Genomic DNA, 18,184 nt, shown 5'->3' on the forward strand with positions numbered 1-18,184 from the left:
AAAATTCAGTGGAAACCCAGTAGGTGAGAATGGGGAGGAGGAGACGGGTAAATTTATACCTGTGGGTATGATGCACACATTCTGGGCAAAGGGCATATTTAGAACTTTGACTTGAAATGTACAAAAGCAAACTCTGTAACTAAACTGTTGTACCTCTGTAATATCCGGAAATTACAAAACATTTAAATGAGTAACACTGAATAAGGGCATGTCAATCAATAACAGACCACATACTCAACATTGATCCATTGAAATAATAATGCTATAGTTTCACTTTGCTGTTCCTATGTTTAGTTATGTTTAGATATGCAAATTATTACCATTGTCTTGTAGTTGCCTATAATATTTAGCATAGTAACATGCTGTATACCTTATAGCCTAGGTGTGTAGCAGAATATACCATGTAGGCAGGAGTATGTAAGTATACTCTATGATGTTCACACCATGAAGTCACCTAATGATGCATTTCTCAGACTGTCTCCCCACCTTAAGTGACATTATACACCATGTAAAGTCATTTAATAACTTTTTTTAACCTGCTCTAAATTCACTATTCAGAAGAGATACACATTGAGCTCTCATTCTCTGAAGGCCACTTCTATATTAACACCAAAATAACCTTATGAGATGAATGCTGTATTTCCACTACATAGAGAAAGCAGGGCTCAGAATGGTTCATTTTATTATGTGGAATGCTCTGTCTAGTAAGCGGTAGGACTGTGAGCCCAGTTTTGCTCTTTCTGTTCCACTATGTTCTCTGCCATATTTAAGAGCTCTCCAAAATACAAAATCTCTGGGAAGTGTTAGAACATATTTTATCTTAAGCAGAATAATAATCCTGAATTTTGTATGATGTTAATGAGAGTCTTCTGAGAATTTAAGCACAGAGAGGCCATATTTTATCTATGAATAAGTAATCAATAATGAAATCTTAGGTGTTGAGAATGGAATGGATTCTTAGAGATTATCTAATTCATTGTTATCATTTTCTGTGAAGAAACTAAAATGCAAGGAATGAAGAAAATTTCCCAAATTGAAATATCAGGTGGTGAGAGATTTATGATAATAATTCAATTTCCTTAGAAAATTCTAAAAAGAAGACAGACAAATGGACAACAAATATCTGATAAAATACTTAACATCACTAATCATCAGGGGAATAAAAATCAAAACCACAATGAGGGGCCATCTCACTTGAGTTAGGATGGATGTTAATGAAAAAGAAAAAAAACCAGTAAATGCTGGTTGAGAAAAGTGAACACTTATACACTGTTTCTGGGAAAGTAAACTATGATGGCCACTAAATAAAATCATCATATGATCCAGTAATCCCAATACTGGAATTTATTCAAAGGAAGAGAAATGATTTTATTGAAGGCACATCTGCATTCAATGTTCATCTTAGCATTATAAACAATAGCTAATGTATAGATCTGACTAACAACAAATGAATGCATAACAAAATGTAGTGTAGTGGATGGCCTGTTTGGCAGTGCCTTGTGTGCAACTATGTCTGAGTAGGCAGCCGATAACACAATGTCTCCCTTGTACAAAGTAACTCTCTCAGTGAGTGCTCAGATATGTGAGGGAAAGTCTTTGGTGGAGTGTGACAATATGAACCACTTTGACTGACCAGACAGAAATGTTTGGCAGTCTCAGGAAGGATTTTAGAAAAGGCCACCCCAGAGGTGGAGTGGACAGGAACATTACCACCTCAGCCATCCTGTCACTATCATCACTATGGAAAAAGTGATGTGAGCAGAAGCTCTCCATATAGAGAATCTCCTATGGGTCATTTTGAAAGCTATGGAGGGACTCTCTTTTTCCAAGCTCAGAAGATGTTTGTAGATGTACCAGAAAATACAGTGATACTAGATGAGATGACCCTCTGGCACATGGTCCAGGATTGCACTGCTGTAAAAACTCAGTTACTCAAACTGAAATGTCTCTTGCATCAACCGGATGGAAGTGATTCATTGCCTGATGTTCAACTATCATTGCCATCCAGTCTGGAACCAGAAGATAGTGATCAAATATATAAGAATGAGGATTTATTAAATGAAATAAAACAACTTAAAGAAGAAATAAAGAGAAAAGATGAAAGGTTTCAACTATTAGAACATCAGCTTGCAACTCAGTATAACAACCACCAAAAAATCTATAGAGGAAAAATGCACACATGCCGATAAACACACTGGAGAAGAATTCCTGGTGGGTATTTTGCTCCCTCCTTCTCTCCTTGGCAGGGCTTCTTCCAGGGGATCTCCCATGGACTGTTCCACCGTACCGCAGACAGACCTTAAGTAGTACAGCCTTCCAGCAGCCTTCCCAGACCCACAGACTAATAAAGCTGCAATCTATCAAGGCCCACAGTGAATGCACAACCCAGGGTGTGCATCAGGGCATTGCACTTCTGGACAAAGGCTTTACACACGGCTTGCAAGAAGAAAGCAACTATGGTTTGGAAGACCAGTCATTTTCGTTAAGCCCAAAATTCACTACAGATGTGGCTAAGAGTACATTTTCTGTAGGAAACTTGAACATGACTGTGGGTGCTCAAGAGCCTTATCATTTGGCAAATAATCAAATAAATGACATGCAGTTTGTACCTACTTCCCTTCAGACACCTTCCCAGTCAAGTACAGTGGACCAGGTTAAGAGAGTTGGAAGAAATCACTCTCTGCCAGTGGGCTATCCGTCTCAGTCCAAGTCCTTGCAGCTTTTAAAGCCATCCATCTTGAATTCTTTGGTACCTCTTCCAGTTTCTGAATCATCTCCAAGTAGTACTCCCACTTGTAAGAAGTCACCAATAGTCACAACATGTAATTCAACAAAACCTCAGTCAACATCTAGTCAAACAAATCATGCAAATAATCCGAATCTGAAAGCATTGAAACTCCGTCCTCCTTCAGGCTCTTCCTTTTCTTTCTTTTTTTTTTTTCCATTCAAATTTCCTTTATTATTTCTTATATCATAACTGTGTACACTAATGCAATCATGGGATACAGTGTGCTGTTTTCACATACATTTTAAAATACTCTCATCAAACTGGTTAACATAACCTTTGTATCATTTTCTTAATTATTGAGTCAAGACATTCATACTCTGCTTTTAGAAAGATTCACTTGTACCCTTGTAAGATAAACCTTAGAGGTGACCCCACCCATCACCCTTCCTCCCCGCATACTCCCCCTCATCTCCCCTCTCCCACTGCCCTTCCCACATTCTAAGGCTATAATTAGGTTATGACATTCCTATGAAAGCTGTGAATCAGTTTCAAATTAGGGCTATGTACACTGGATACTTTTTCTTCCATTCTTGAGATACTTTGCTAAGAAGAACATTTTCCAATTCCATCCATATAAACATGAAGGAGGTAAAGTCTCCATCTTTCTTTAGGGCTGCATAATATTCCATGGTGTACATGTACCACAATTTATTGATTCATTCATGGGTCGATGGGCATTTGGACTTCTTCCATGACCTAGCAATTATGAATTGGGCTCTTTCAAACAAAAACAAATAAGCAGCTCCCAACTCAAGCCTCAAAGCTTCCCGGCCAAGACAAGTATCCCAAGGCCACTAACACAATGTAAAGAAATCATGCAGAGTCCAAATGGCAGTTTGCATTCTGGGGACTGTTTGGCCTCTAATTGATATTGTTGTCTTCCTAAACCAAAGATACATTAAGTATCTAGCCATCACCCGCAAACTGGTTTTTAAAAAACTATTCTCTAATAGCTTTATGTGCAGTTTGCTACAAAGGTGGAGGTTCCATGAAAAGCCTGAAAATCTTAAAATTAAAACATGGAAGCTTCTACTAGTTGGGATTTTCCATTTTATATCCTGATTGAAGTACATGCCATTTGAACATACTTGTCTCAGGTAAACACAAAAGTTTGCTGACCCATTAAAGAGGCCGGCCACAGGCTCTAATCACGTCATCCATCTGTCTGCACATTAGAAAATGTATAATATTCTACTTAGCAGACAAGAAATGTGCTTTGCTGGTTTAGTCCTGTTAAGGTCTGTGTTTATTGTGGTTGTTAGAACCTCACCTCTTTTCACTATCCCTCCTGTGAATATGGCTACTATTTTAAAGATGCAGTGATAATGGAAGATGATAGTCTGGTAAGCAGAGTTCTGGCCAGTGTTTGTGTATTTAAAAAGCCTATGCAAAAGCTTTGTGATGAATAAAGGAGAGTAAGCTTTTAATGGAAAAAACAAAACAAAACAAAACAACTCACAAAAATGTAGTATCCCACAATGTGGCATAAAAAAATGGGATCTTGTTATTCATAGCAATATGATGGAACTGGAGGCCATTATGTTAAGTGACACAGGCCAGGCACAGAAAGTGAAGCACCACATGTTTTCACTCATATGTCAAAGCTGAAAAGGTTGATGTCATAGGAGTAAAAAGTAGAACAGAGGATACTAGATGCTGGGAAGGGGCTGCAGAAGTAGAGAGATATTTATTAAAAGATAAAATATATATCTAGATAGGAGGAATAAATTCTAGTATTCTATACAACTGCAGGGTGATTGTAGTTAACAATCATATATTACATTGTTTCAAATAGCTGGAAGGGGGATTGTGAATGCTCCCACCACAAATAAATGATAAATTCCTGCCACGATGACTATGCTAATTACCCTGATATGATCATTCTACATATGGGTGTGGAAATATCACTATGTACTCTATGGATATGTGCAATTATTATTTGCCAATGAAAAAATAAAATGTAGAAAAGAGTACAGGGTTCCTGAGTCACAACTTACTTATTTTTTCCCTACATGTATTAGCTGATATTCTCCTTAGAATAATTTGAACAAAAGACATTATTTTCTTTTCCTAGTAGATCTATATAATTGCTTCAATTAGCCCCTTTGTTTTTTAAGTGAGACATGTCTCTTGGGAAATGAAGATGTTGAGAGATTTTAACCAAGTATGTCCTTTGACTCTGCCCTAATTTTTTTGATGTATGGAAGTCTGCCTTATCCATGGTTTGCTTTCCAGAGTTCCATTATTTATGGTCAACTCTTGTTGCCATTGGTTGGGCCAGTACTGTTTAGTCTCTGGCCCATGGCTTATCTAGCTGTGTTCCAGATGTGCACTTCTATGCTGTTATCTGGATTAGGAACAGTTGCTCTTAGATGCCTGAGGCTATTTGCTTAAAAGGAGAGAGAGAGAGAAAGTCTTTGAGGAAGAAGCAGTCTTCTTAGAAGAATAGATCTTAGCAGTCTTTAATAAAGCTTAGTAATCTTCAGCAAAGAGACTCCATGCCGGCAATCTGCAGGCAAGAGAAGCAACAAAGAGTGAGCGGTCTGTGATAGAATGCGTGCTCACAACTGCCTTCTCCTGCTGGCTAATATAGACTTGATCTCGTGACTCTTAACACCGCAGGTATAGAGACTGCCAGTTCCCCAGTGCTCTTGTCTTGGAAGCTCTCATATTTATTAAGATAGCTAAATCCCTCCCTATGCCCTTTTCACCAAGGTATTCCATTATTGAGCTACACAGGTGTTACTTATAACTCTTACTCCTCCTAGCCATAGGCTATATGGGCTACTACAGTCAACCATAGTCCAACAATATTAAATGGACAATTAACAGTTAATAAGTTTTAAATTACAAACACTTTTGAGTAGCGTGAAGAAATCTCACACCTTCCCACTCTTTCCTGCCCAGGGAAGAGAATCAGTTCATATTACTTTATTTTTTATTATATCTTTTAAAGACAGCATCTCACTTATCACCCAGGCTAGAGTACAGTGGCACAATCATATTCACTAAATGATAAGGTAAAAATATTATTTCATTTTAATTTACCTTCATCAATTATTTATTCATAAAATTGAATGATGCTATAAGTAATCCTGAATTAAATGTCCAGGTTAAACCATAGTATCTTAACATCTGATCCAAATATTATCTTATTCATTTTTAGGGGGAAATGCACATACTTGCTTTTAGGTTTTTTTTAGACTGGGGCTGAGTTTGAACCCACCACCTCTGGTATATGGGGCCAACACCCTACTCCTTGAGCCACAGGTGCTGCCTTAGGTATTTTTTTTTTTTAAGCCTCCCAAAATCAGATGGCAACTGGCCCTCATGAGAGATTTTTGATGATGGGCATGATGGAACATCTTAATATTCTTAGAAACTAGCAAGACTCCATCCACTGAGAATGTCAGGCTTACCTGCATTTTGTCCTTTGTTCCTATGCCTTCCATGTTTCCTGTGAAAAATTTATAATTTGTGTCTTGTTGATTTTCTCCCCTGACCACTTCGTGTAGGGGAAAGTATGCCTTGATTCTCCATACTAAAATATTTTTTTAAAAAAATTATTATTTTTATTAAATCATAAATTTGTAGCTTGATGGTATTTATCAGGTTACAATGTGAAATGCTTACATTGAACTAAGTAACACATACATCACAATTATACTCATTTCTTAATAGTTTTGAAATGTACCATTGAATCATGCACATTAGGTGAGGTCCTCCCCACCAAATATCCTTTTCCCAAATACCCCTCCTCTCCCCTCTCTCTCCTCTTCCCTTCTACTTTTTGGACTATAGTTATGTTTTGCCATTCATACGAATGTGTAGGTGATTATATATTGATTTCATAGTAATATTGAGTACATTGGATACTTTTTTCTTCCATTCCGGAGATACTTTACTAAGAAGAATATGTTCCAGTTCCATCCAGGTAAACATAAAAGATGTGAAGTCGTCATCTTTCTTATGGCTGCATAGTATTCCATGGTTTACCTATACCACAATTTGTTAATCCATTCATGGGTCAATGGGCACTTGGGCTGTTTCATGTCTTAGCTACTATGAATAGAGCTGTAATAAACATTCTGGTGCAAATGTCTTTGTTGTAAAATAAATTTTGATCATCTGGGTATATACCTCATAGAGGAATTGCAGGATCGAATGGTAGGCCTACTTTTAGTTCCTTGAGTGTTCTCCAAAGTTCTTTCAAAAAGGTTGTTTTAGCTTGAATTCCCATCAGCAGTGTAGAAGCATTCCCTTCTCTCTGCATCCAGGCTAACGTCTGTAGTTTTGGGATTTTGTGATGTGGACTAATCTTCCTGGAGCTAGATATCTCAAAGTGGTTTTGATTTGCATTTCTCTGATGAATAAGGATGATGAGCATTTTTTTCATGTGTTTGTGGGTCATGTACCTTTCTTCATCAGAGAAGTTTCTGTTCAAGTCTCTTGCCCACATAGAAATAGGGGCAGATTTATTCTTTTCTTATTGATTAGTTTGAGTTCTCTGTAGATTCTAGTTATTAGACCTTTGTTGGAAGCATAACCTGCAAAAATCATCTCCATTCTGAAAGTTGTGTATTTGTGTGCTCTTGGATGTGCAAAAGCTTTTTAGTTTGATTAGATCCCGGTAATGTATTTTTGGTGTTGCTTCAATTTCCCAGGGGCCCTTCTCATAACATATTCTCCCAGGCCAATTTCTTCAAGTGTTTTCCCTGCACACTCTTCTAGTATTTTTATAGTTCCATGTCTTAAGTTTAAATCTTAAGTGATAGTCTATCTTAGTTAATGGTGAAAGGCATGGGACAAGTTTCAGTCTACTACAGGTTGCCAGCCAGTTCACCCAGCACCATTTGTTAAACAGGGAGTCTTTCCCCCACTGAATATTTTGATAAGTTTGTCAAGGTTCAGCTTTTGGTTCTGTATTCTGTTCCATAAACCTACCTCTCTGTTTTTGTGCTAGTACCATGCTGTTTTGATTACTATAGATTTATAGAATATCCTGAAGTCTGGTAATGTGATACCTCCTCATTTGTTCTTATTTATGAGTAATTTATTTGTTATTTGAGGTTTTTTCTGATTCCATGTAAAATGAAGTACTATTTTTTACAGTTCTTTAAAGTATGACAATGGTGCTTTAATAGGGATTGCATTAGATCTGTGGATTGATTTAGGTAGTATGGACATTTTAACAATGTTAATTCTTCCCAGCCACGAAGATGGTACGTTTTCCCATTTGTTAACATCTTCAGCTATTTCTTTTCTCAGAGTGTCATTGTTCTCTTTATAGAGATCTTTCATGTCCTTTGTTAGGCAAATTCCCAGATATTTCATCTTCTTTGGCACTATTGTAAAAGGAATAGAGTCCTTGACTATATTTTCAGGTTGACTATTGTTGAAATATATAAAAGCTACTGATTTGTAAGTACTGATTTCTTATCCTGAGATGCTGCTGTATTACTTGATCACTTCTGAGAGTTTTGAAGTTGAGTACCTGGGATTTTCCAGGTATAGGATTATATCATCCTATGAGCGTTTGATCTCCTCTGACCCTATTTGGATCCCTTGATTGCCTTCTCTTGCCTGATTGTGATGGTTAAGACTTCCATTACTATGTTGAATAGCAGTGTAGACAATGGGCATCCTTGCCCGGTTCCTGATCTGAGTGGAGATGTTTTCAATTTTAAACCATTCAGTTTGATATTGGCTGTGGGTTTGCTGTAAATGGCCTCTATCAGTTTAAGAAATGTCCATTCTATGCCTATTTTCTTAAATTTTCTGATCATGAAAGGATGCTGGATATTATCAAAGGCTTTTTCTGCATCAATTGAAAGAATTAAATGTTCTTCTTTGTTTTTTATTTTATTGATGTGATGTATTATATTTATAGATTTGTGTATGTTGAACCAACCCTGTAACCCTGGAATAAAACCAACTAGAACATGTTAAATTTTTTGATGTGTAGTTTGGAAGAGTGTAGGCAAAGCTCTTAGGTGCGTCCATCAGAGGGGAGAATGTATAAGTAGAGATATTTGGGCTGCCTATCACTTGGTAATTGTGGCACTGGAACCCTTACAGTCTAGTTCCAATGCAGAAAATCTTTTTTTTTTTTTTTTGAGACAGAGCCTCAAGCTGTCCCCCTGGGTAGAGTGCCGTGGCATTACAGCTCACAGCAACTTCCAACTCCTGGGCTCAAGCGAGTCTCCTGCCTCCGCCTCCCAAGTAGCTGGGACCACAGGCGCCCGCCACAACGCCCGGCTATTTTTTGGTTGCAGCCATCATTGTTGTTTGGCGGGTCCCGGCTGGGGATTCGAACCCGCCACCTTAGGTGTACATGGCTGGCGCCTTAGCCGGTTGAGCTATAGGCACCGAGCAGCAGAAAATCTTGAAAATTTCCCTCCCTCACCTCTGAAAGATGGACAGACTGTAGAAGAGCCTGTTTATAATGAACCAGAAAATCCAGAAGTTAAGAAAGAGTCAGAGAAAGATCAAACTGAAAGTGACTCAGATGGTACTACAATCAATTTTTCTGATAGCAAGGACATGACTAAAATTAAGAAAAAGTTAACCCAATGTTGCCAGGCCATTGAAAAACATTATTCAAAACCTCCCCAAAGGAGGTATTTTCTGACCTTACAAGATAAACCTTTGTCCTCCACTGCTCCTCCAGATTGCTATCCAGTGTGGCCAAATCCTCTGGATTCTCAATTTGTTACTAAACTCCATTTTCCTGTTGATCCAGCAACTTTTATTATGGCCCAAAATGCTGAGTCTTCCTCAGCACTGCCCCAAGCTTCTAATGCTCAGTCCACCAGTGCTTTCAATTTCACACTATTTAAGGAAGCGCTTGAGTATGGGCAGGTACAAATTAGTCATATTCCTATTCAACTAAAAGTTTTAACTATATTAAAAGATGCTGTTCATACTTAAGGCCCTAACTCGCCATATGTTATGGGGATTTTAAGATCCTATTGTGCAAACTGTTTACTTCTTCCCATAGATTGTGATACTCTAGCACAGACTACTTTTTTGTTCAGGACAATACATTCAATTTAAGTCCTGGTGGATGGAGGAAGTGAAAAAACAAGCTCGCTGTAATAGACTTGAAAATCCTCCTACTTTAAACTTTGATCAGTTAACAGAAACTAGAGCCTTTGATATTATAAATGCTCAAACACAGTATTCTAATGAATTACTGGCTCAAATTTGGCAGCATCTTGATGCAAAGGGGCAGATTAAACAATTTTTCACAAAAATATTTCAAGGACGCAATGAACCATACACTGAATTTATTGCTCATTTACAATCAGCAATTGAGTAATCAGTGCTTGGAGAAGATGCCCCCAAAATGTAGCTCCTGCACTGGCTTTCGAAAATGCTAACATCTTTTTTAATATTCACTTGCAACCAAAAGATGCAGAATGTTTTGCTTTTACTGTTCCTGCTTTAAACAATGAAAAACCTATTTGGAGGTTCCCCTGGAAGTTATTGCCTGAAAGTATGCTTAACAGCCCCACCATGTGTCAACTATTTGTAGATCAACCTCAAAGTAAAGGAGGGTTAAGAATGTAAGTCCAATATTCGTATTTTTGTCCTTGAGTCTGGACAAAGGGCCATCATTCCCACAAATAGATTGGAGGGATTCATCTTCTGGTGGGTGTAATTCACCAGTTCCTCCCCTTGATGAAACAATTTCTTTACCTGACCCCAAGTCATCCGGGGTGCTTTCTTTGTCCAAGGCAGCAGTGATCATCTCTCCTTCTGTGTTGCTGCCAATTTTAGTCTGTACAAGCAGGACATCATTTGTTTCTCTAATTTCCAGGTGTGTGTCTGAGGGGCCATGTTGGAGTTTCAAGTTTTTAGCTGGAACCTAAAGTTTAGTATTTCCTGTAGAAATATAAGCGTAGCTTCTTCCCCAATGTATAACATGTGCCAGGGTCCATGAGTTTGTTAGAGGATCCTTATAATAAATGGGTTGATTTAATGGAGGAGAAGTAATTTTGATCCAATGTTTATGAGTGGGAGTCTCATTTTGTCATTCATATTCAAAAAATTTAAAGTAAAAGAGCCAAAGATAATCTATGTCTTGGGGTGATAATATACTATTCTCTCCCTTTCTTTTGTTTCAACAGCATTTCTTTTAAAGTTCAATTTTGTCTTTCGATAATGGCCTGTCCTTTACTATTACCAGGAATTCCAGTAATATGCTTTATATTATGTAAATTTTAAAAAGCTTGACATTTTTTAGAAATATAAGCAGCACCATTATCTGTTTTTATAGTCAAAGGTTTACCCATGACTGAAACAGCTTCTAATAAATGAGAAATTACAGCATCAGCCTTCTCAGATGTCATTGCTAAAGCCCCAGAAAAATAAGAATAAGTATCTGCAGAATGATGGATATATTTGAAAGGAAATGTTACTTGGAATAAAGTAACAGGAGAATTATTTTGTTTACTTGCCAATTCTTATATTAACAATTCTTTGAGTTTTAATCCATCTAAAGAACAATTGTATTTGCTGAGCACTCACTCTGGAGTTTGGCTGCCAATCAACTTAAACAGAACTTGGCAGGAGTCCTCAGCATTGTCCATTCTGCAACTTGTAGCTGATAAGATCCTGAAAAGAAGCAGATGCATTTTACAAGGTGATAATTCAGGATTGGAAGAAATCTTATCAATATGGACCATGTCTAGAGAGAAAGCACTTAACATAAAATTTCAGATATTTGTTCTTTGCTTTCAGGCTTATGTTTGTACAAACTAGCCTACATTTCAATAGACATGTTAAGGCAATGGGAGTGGTCTCCAAAACATATGGGAGGACCAATCACCTCAGTAGTATAATTAGAAATTCCCATGCCTTCTTCATTAGGCTGGAATGGCCCTCTAGTGTCATAAGGAGTGGGAAGTCAAGAAGAATTATTAACATAAATAGAGTTAGGTCGCAATTAGAGATGGTTGGACAAGAAGATATCTTTTTAAAAGAGGGTTTTCTGGGAGATGATTAAATTTACACCTATTGGGTATAGTCCATACTAGGTGTCCTCAAACTATGGCCCATGGGCCACATGCAGCCCTCCTAGGACATTTATTCGTCCCACCAGGTGTTTTTGCTGCCACTGCCCATCCTGCTTAGCAGCTGACTCATCCCAGGGGCCCATAGTCCGGCCCTCCAGTGGTCTGAGGGACAGTGAACTGGCCCCCTGTTTAAAAAGTTTGAGGACCCCTGGTCCTAACTGTCTGGGTAGGAGGCATGGTTATGACTTTGACTCAATTTGTGAAAAAATCAAGTATGTAAACAAAACAGGTGTATCCTCTAATATGTTGAAAAAAGAAAAGAATATGATAAACAAAAGAGTTTCCAGAATAAAAGTTTAGAGAGTGGGAAAAGCACTAGAGAGACAATAGTACATATTTTTCAAACCAAAAGGAGAAATCAGAAGGAAAGAAGGAGAAATTAAATGTGCATCCAGCTGGTAAATTCTTACCAGTTGGTAAGGAACTGATTGAGATATAAGTTTGATGTTTGACAGTTTTAGGAACTAATTCAACAAAAATCAGGTACCTGAAAAGTGTTCTTATGGGCAGTTTCATGCAGTTCAATAGGTAGAGGAACCAGTTGTCAAGGCACAAAAACTTCAGAGCAAAGCTTAGCTCTGCTCTGTCTGGGCTACTGTCATAGCCCAACCTAAAGGCCCTTTCATCCCAGGAGGACATCTCCTAAGTTGTTTACAAAATGGAAAACTTTAGGGTGGTAGTCAATTGCTGGCAATATACATATATGTAATCTCTCCAACCCTTCCAATTTTACTTCTACTATTCGGCGTAGAAGTAAATGTAACAATATTGATCGTTCTAATATCTTAGCATGAACATAATCTCAGAACTTGCAAACACCTCTTAAACACCTCTTTACTTAAAAAAGTTAAACTCTTGTAGAAGGAGTAACCACATCAGATTGTATAAAAAAAATTTAGCACATTGTACCCCACAAATGCATGAATGTATTCATGATCTATGTGCACTTGACTTAATAAAAAAAAACGACAAAAAAATAAAATCATAAAATGAGATAGTGGCACAGGGAGAAATAAATTCAGGTCCCCTGATCCTGGAGCTGTATTGTTCTCCATCATGTTTCCTCAGTCATGTTATGCTTGCTAAATAGTGTTATATTACTGATTTCTTCAGTATAAAAGGTAGTACCCATGAGGTTGGAGGCTAGATCTTTTTTCTAAAGAGTGAGCTCTAAATATATCTATGACACACATATTTATATTTTTTCTAAAGAGTGAGCTCTAAACATATCCATGACACACATACTTATATTTATATTTTGGTAACAGACTGCAATTTTTAAGAGATCCAGTTATTCATCATACCAAAATCTTGCTAATAAGGTAAATGGTTTAGTTGAGATTTATTTCCCTTGGTTCACCCTGGAGTAATGATTCTTGATTTCTTTTTACTAACTTTGTGAAGCAGTCTCTGAAGCAGTTTTCAGAGAAAATACCAGATTCAGAAACTAAATGTACAACCAGCTTTGTTGTAGTGAATCTTTTACAAATAAATTTTACTACATGTTTTTATTTAAAAAAATGCATTTAATTGTCACTAATGATATTCAATCTAGTAAATTGTCATTTCTATAACATAGAATAAAAAATATTTGTGTAAACTCAGCCATAATTATTAGTCCCAATATATTCCATAATAAAAATATCACAAGATATGGAGTAAACATATTTGAACTCAAGAATTATGTAGAAGTTCTGTGATTTGGTTACTTAAACTTTAGAACATCTCCTTTTCTGTAAAATAAGAACGCTGATCTTATTTTGACAGCATTGCTAGAACCATGTAAGGAAATTTAAAAAATTTCACGTAAGTTCAACAGAATTAATTTTTATAGTCACTGACAACTTTTACTCAACAGAAGAAACCCAATATATTTTTAAATATTACATATATCAAGTGTACTCCAAGAGAGTATTGGGCAGATCATCTTTCTAAATCAAATTTCATGCTATCCTTCATCCTAGTAGGAAATACTGCTTAAATGAAGGGACATTGTACAACTCTGGAATTAGAAAATAAAAATTTTTAAATTTTCTGCAAAACAAAAGATGTCTTATCTAAATGTTGTCTTTTTCTTCTGATACTTTTTGATATGTTTGAGAGAGCATCAAATTTGTATCTAGATGAATTCAGATTAAAACACTAACTAGATGTTTCTCTTACATTGGGCATTTAGCTTTTTTGAACTTTGTTTTTCTTTATGTGTAAAATGGGAATAATCATAATAATACCTACCTTGCAAAAGTGCAGTGGGAGTCAAGAGAGAAAAGCCTTAAAGTAAGGAAATACAAAATTGTAAAGATTGTGATGGCAATACAATCTTCATATTAGATCATTTATTATGTGAAATGGCATTCCTGTTTAATAGCATTCTAATAGCATTTTTCACCTCCGCATTCCTCACTGTGTAGACAATTGGATTTAACATGGGAGTGACGAGCATATAAAACACTGCTATGGCTTTGTCCATCGGAAAGGTGGCTACTGGTCACAGGTACATAAAAATACAGGGCACAAAGAATAAAAAGACCACTGTGATGTGGGAGCCACAGGTAGAAAGGGCCTTTTTCCTCCCCACAGAGCTGTGAGTCTTCAGGGAGCGCAGGATGACCACATAGGATATCAATAGCATCACAAAGGTGATCACAGGGATTACCCCACCATTGGCAGCAACCAAGAGACCCACTACAAATGTATCAGTGCAGGCCAGTTGTATCAGGGGGAAAATGTCACACACGAAGTGATCCAAGATGTTGGGGCCACAGAATGGGAGCCATAATGTCACTAGAATCTGCCCAATAGAGTGGAGGAAGCCCACAGTCCAGCACACCCCCACCAGAAGGCAGCAGATGCGGTGGCTCATGAGGGTCACATAGTGCAGAGGTCTACAGATGGCCACGTAGCGGTCATAGGCCATGACCACCAGGAGGACAATCTCTGAAGCACCTAAGAAATGTTCAACAAAGAGCTGTGTCAGGCAGCCATTGAGGGAGATGGCTTTTGTGTCAGAGAGCAAATCAGCCAGCATTTTAGGGACTATGGAAGAGGAATAGCAGGCATCTATCAAAGATAAGAAAGCCAGGAAGAAATACATCGGAGAGTCCAAAGTCTGGCTACAGATTATGGTCACCACAAGGAGCAGGTTTCCCATGACAGTGACGAGGTAGATGATAAGTAACACAAAAAACAGAATTCTCTGTGTCTGAGGATTCTGTGTCAGTCCCATTAGTATGAATTCAGTCACATTCATTGTGATTTCTTTGATTTCAAAGCTGATGACAAATTCAGAAGTGGCGGATTAACCTGCAAAGATAAGATACTTTTAAAAGAGGTGATGAACACTTTCTATTTTGGATTTTCAGGTATGTCAAAGACATTTTATTATTTTATTTTATTATTATTATTTGGAGATAGAGTCTCACTCTGTTGTCCTAGGCTTGAGTGCAGCATCATCATAGCTCACAGCAACTTTAAACTCCTGGGCTCAAGTGATCCTTTTGCCTCAGCTCCCGAGTAGCTGGACTATAGGCATGCATCACCATGCCTGGCTAGTTTTAAAATTTTTTTTTGGTAGAGACAAGGTCTCACTCTTGCTCAGGCTGGTCTCAAACTCCTAAGCTCAACTAATCCACGTGCCTAGGCTCTCACAGTGCTAGGATTACAGGTGAGCCATTGTGCCATGCCTGAAGACATTTTAACCATAAAAGCTATTTTCTTTCATGGTATTCCTGAAGAGAAGAAACCTACTACTTTTTCTGTTTTATAAATAGAGATTAAAGTAAATATTTGAAGCTGACCAATTCACTTTCTATGAGGATGCTGAACTCTCCATTACAACCCCTGACAAGTGATCACTTCTCTTTGCTAGGGGACATTTAGGCATTGGAACTCACCTTTGAAAAATCTGACTCATTCTCAGTCAATAAGAGATGGTAGAAAGCCCTTCCTTACGTACATTTTAAAAAACTTTTTCATGACTTCTGCGTCTGCACACAGTTCATGAACCCTTTTTTCCTCTCTTCTTCTATTTAATGCTGTTTAGGTAAGCTGCAGAGAATATGGCTGTATCTGTCTTATTTACATTTTTATGCCCTGAACTTGGTTGAGTGTTTGACTCACAAAGGTTTTCAGTAAAAGCTAAGCAAATAAATAAGTTGGGAGACTCTACTTATTTCCTCTATTTTCTTTTTTCCAGGTTACTCCAAAAAAGATGTGGTCATGATCTTTTTTAGAAAAAAGTGGGTTAACCTTTGGAAAGTAAACTCTATATATCCCTTTCTCTCCTTTGGATATGCCCTCACTCTTTTTTACCTTGGTGGTCTGGATGATCTTTCAAGGTCAGCTTTGTCCAGCTGCTTGACCTCTGACCAACAGGCCGTGCTCACTGAGTGCCAGAGACTAAGGAGGGAAGAAAGGATGGCAGGGTATTTATTTGGTTGGTTCCCTCTTGTGGTTTGGGTGCCTATAACCAAGGCTGGGGTAGACCTTTGCAACTCCAATTACTTTTGGAATTGTATAATCACCTTTTGACCCTGGTCTCTCATGCCTGTTCATGGTGAAGTTTGCCTAGAGTTACTGCCAGCTCTGGGGTGCTTTATCATGCCTTATTAGTGCTCTTTAACCCTAGCCATAAATTGAATACTAATCTTAATTAAACTCTCTTTCATCTTTCATTTTGAGCATGCTATTTTTTGCTGGGACTTCAAAGGATACAGAAAGTTCATATTTTTCCCCTGTAAATGCAGCCGATCCTTGAACAATATGGTTTTGAACTGCATGGGGTCCACTTACTCATGGATTTTCTCCTGCCTCTGCCACCTCTGAGACAGCAAGATGAATCTCTCATATTCTCCTCTTCCTTTGCTTACTCAGTGTGGAGACAGTGGAGATGTCCTCTTTGTGATGGTCCACTGGCACCCCTACCTTCTGGATTTATTTAAAAATCAATGGTAAATGGAAATAAGTAAAAAAGTGATTTTCCTTTAATATAAATTTGTTGTATTTTAAATCATCTATACTTATTTTGATATATGATGGCTAAATATATGTTTTGTCAGAAAAAAGTATTGTTAAAGTCTTTCAAATGTGAAACACATATCACTGGATATCTTCAACATGTGTGTTGTCTGTGCCAGTCTTTGGGAATATATAATTCTCTGGAAGTCTTTAAATTATAAAGAACTGACAATAATTCAAGTAATTCTTGTTCTAGAATTGAAAATGGTGTTTGCTGGAGGTTCAGTAGCCTTATTTAACCGTTGCACATAAAGCCAATTGTATATTTATTTCCAAGTACCTTACATATCTCTGATTGAACAATGTTTAAATATGGTCCATTGAATTCTTCTTTCGACTGATTATAATGTTACTAGTTCCATCATTAATGAGACAACAAAACATTTGCCATATGTTCATTTTGCGCACGTTTGAAAGTCATGATTTATGCATCTTTGGGAAAACTTCTTTTGACTTTCACTAATTACTTAAAAGAGCTGAAAGACTCACAAAAATTCACATATTCTTACCCTGTTATTTTGTCATGAGTTTTTCTGAGTTATTATAATTGAGACTTGTTTCTAGTTAAACAACTTATAAACATTTCTTTTAAAATATTGAAGTCCATGAAAACAAACTATGCTTTTAAATAACATTCTGATTAACCTTATTAACCTTTTTTCTAGTCCCCAAACTAGACTTAGCTAATATGAATATTCTTTTTTTTGCTGGGGCCGGGTTTGAACCTGCCACCTCCAATATACGGGGCTGGCACCTTACTCCTTTGAGCCACAGGCACCATCCCTGATATGAATATTCTTAACAGTAAAGCAAAACCAAGTTGTAAAAATTATGTCAATTTGGCCATGATGTACACACATGAGTGTGTTGGGGTGGTGGGAAGGAAATGTAATTGAATATAGTTTTAAGCTCTATTTAAAAATTAATGAATTCATTTCAAATATTTATTATCTACTATGTGCATTCTAGGAAGTAGAGATATCCCAGATATCTCTATGAAAAAGAAAAAGAAAAACAGATAAAATTTCTATTTTCATGTCCCAGTAGGAAGAGAGAGTAGATAGCAAATTTAAGAAGGCATTATGTAGTACATCATATTGAAATATCTGTCATGAGAGAAATAAAGATGAAGATATGATGTGTGGGGTCTGTGGAGAGGGATCCTTGTCCAGGGGTGGTCAGAGAAAGCTTCCTGGAGAAGGAAAGCATAACCAAACCTGCAGGAATTGAGGAAGGAGTGAAGAAGGTATCTACAGAAAGAGGTTCCAGGTAGAAATATCAGCAAGTGAAAAGTCCCTGA

At 37.3% G+C, this 18,184-nt stretch overlaps 1 protein-coding gene and 1 pseudogene across 1 annotated transcript in view; one reads left to right on the top strand and one right to left on the bottom strand.

The window, feature by feature from the left end:
• Positions 1–1,605: 1,605 nt before the first annotated feature.
• On the top strand, positions 1,606–3,690 carry LOC100957703 (annotated as a pseudogene).
• A 10,510-nt stretch (positions 3,691–14,200) lies between these two features.
• Positions 14,201–18,184, bottom strand: part of LOC100944592 (olfactory receptor 140-like) — a 13,511-nt gene continuing 9,527 nt past the window's right edge. Inside the window, 1 exon segment of the mRNA XM_012813132.1 lies at positions 14,201–15,140. Coding sequence (XP_012668586.1) covers positions 14,201–15,140 — 940 coding nt within the window.

The sequence above is a fragment of the Otolemur garnettii genome, unplaced genomic scaffold, assembly GCF_000181295.1.
Source record: "Otolemur garnettii isolate 467f Iridium unplaced genomic scaffold, OtoGar3 scaffold00247, whole genome shotgun sequence".
Lineage (NCBI taxonomy): Eukaryota > Metazoa > Chordata > Mammalia > Primates > Galagidae > Otolemur > Otolemur garnettii.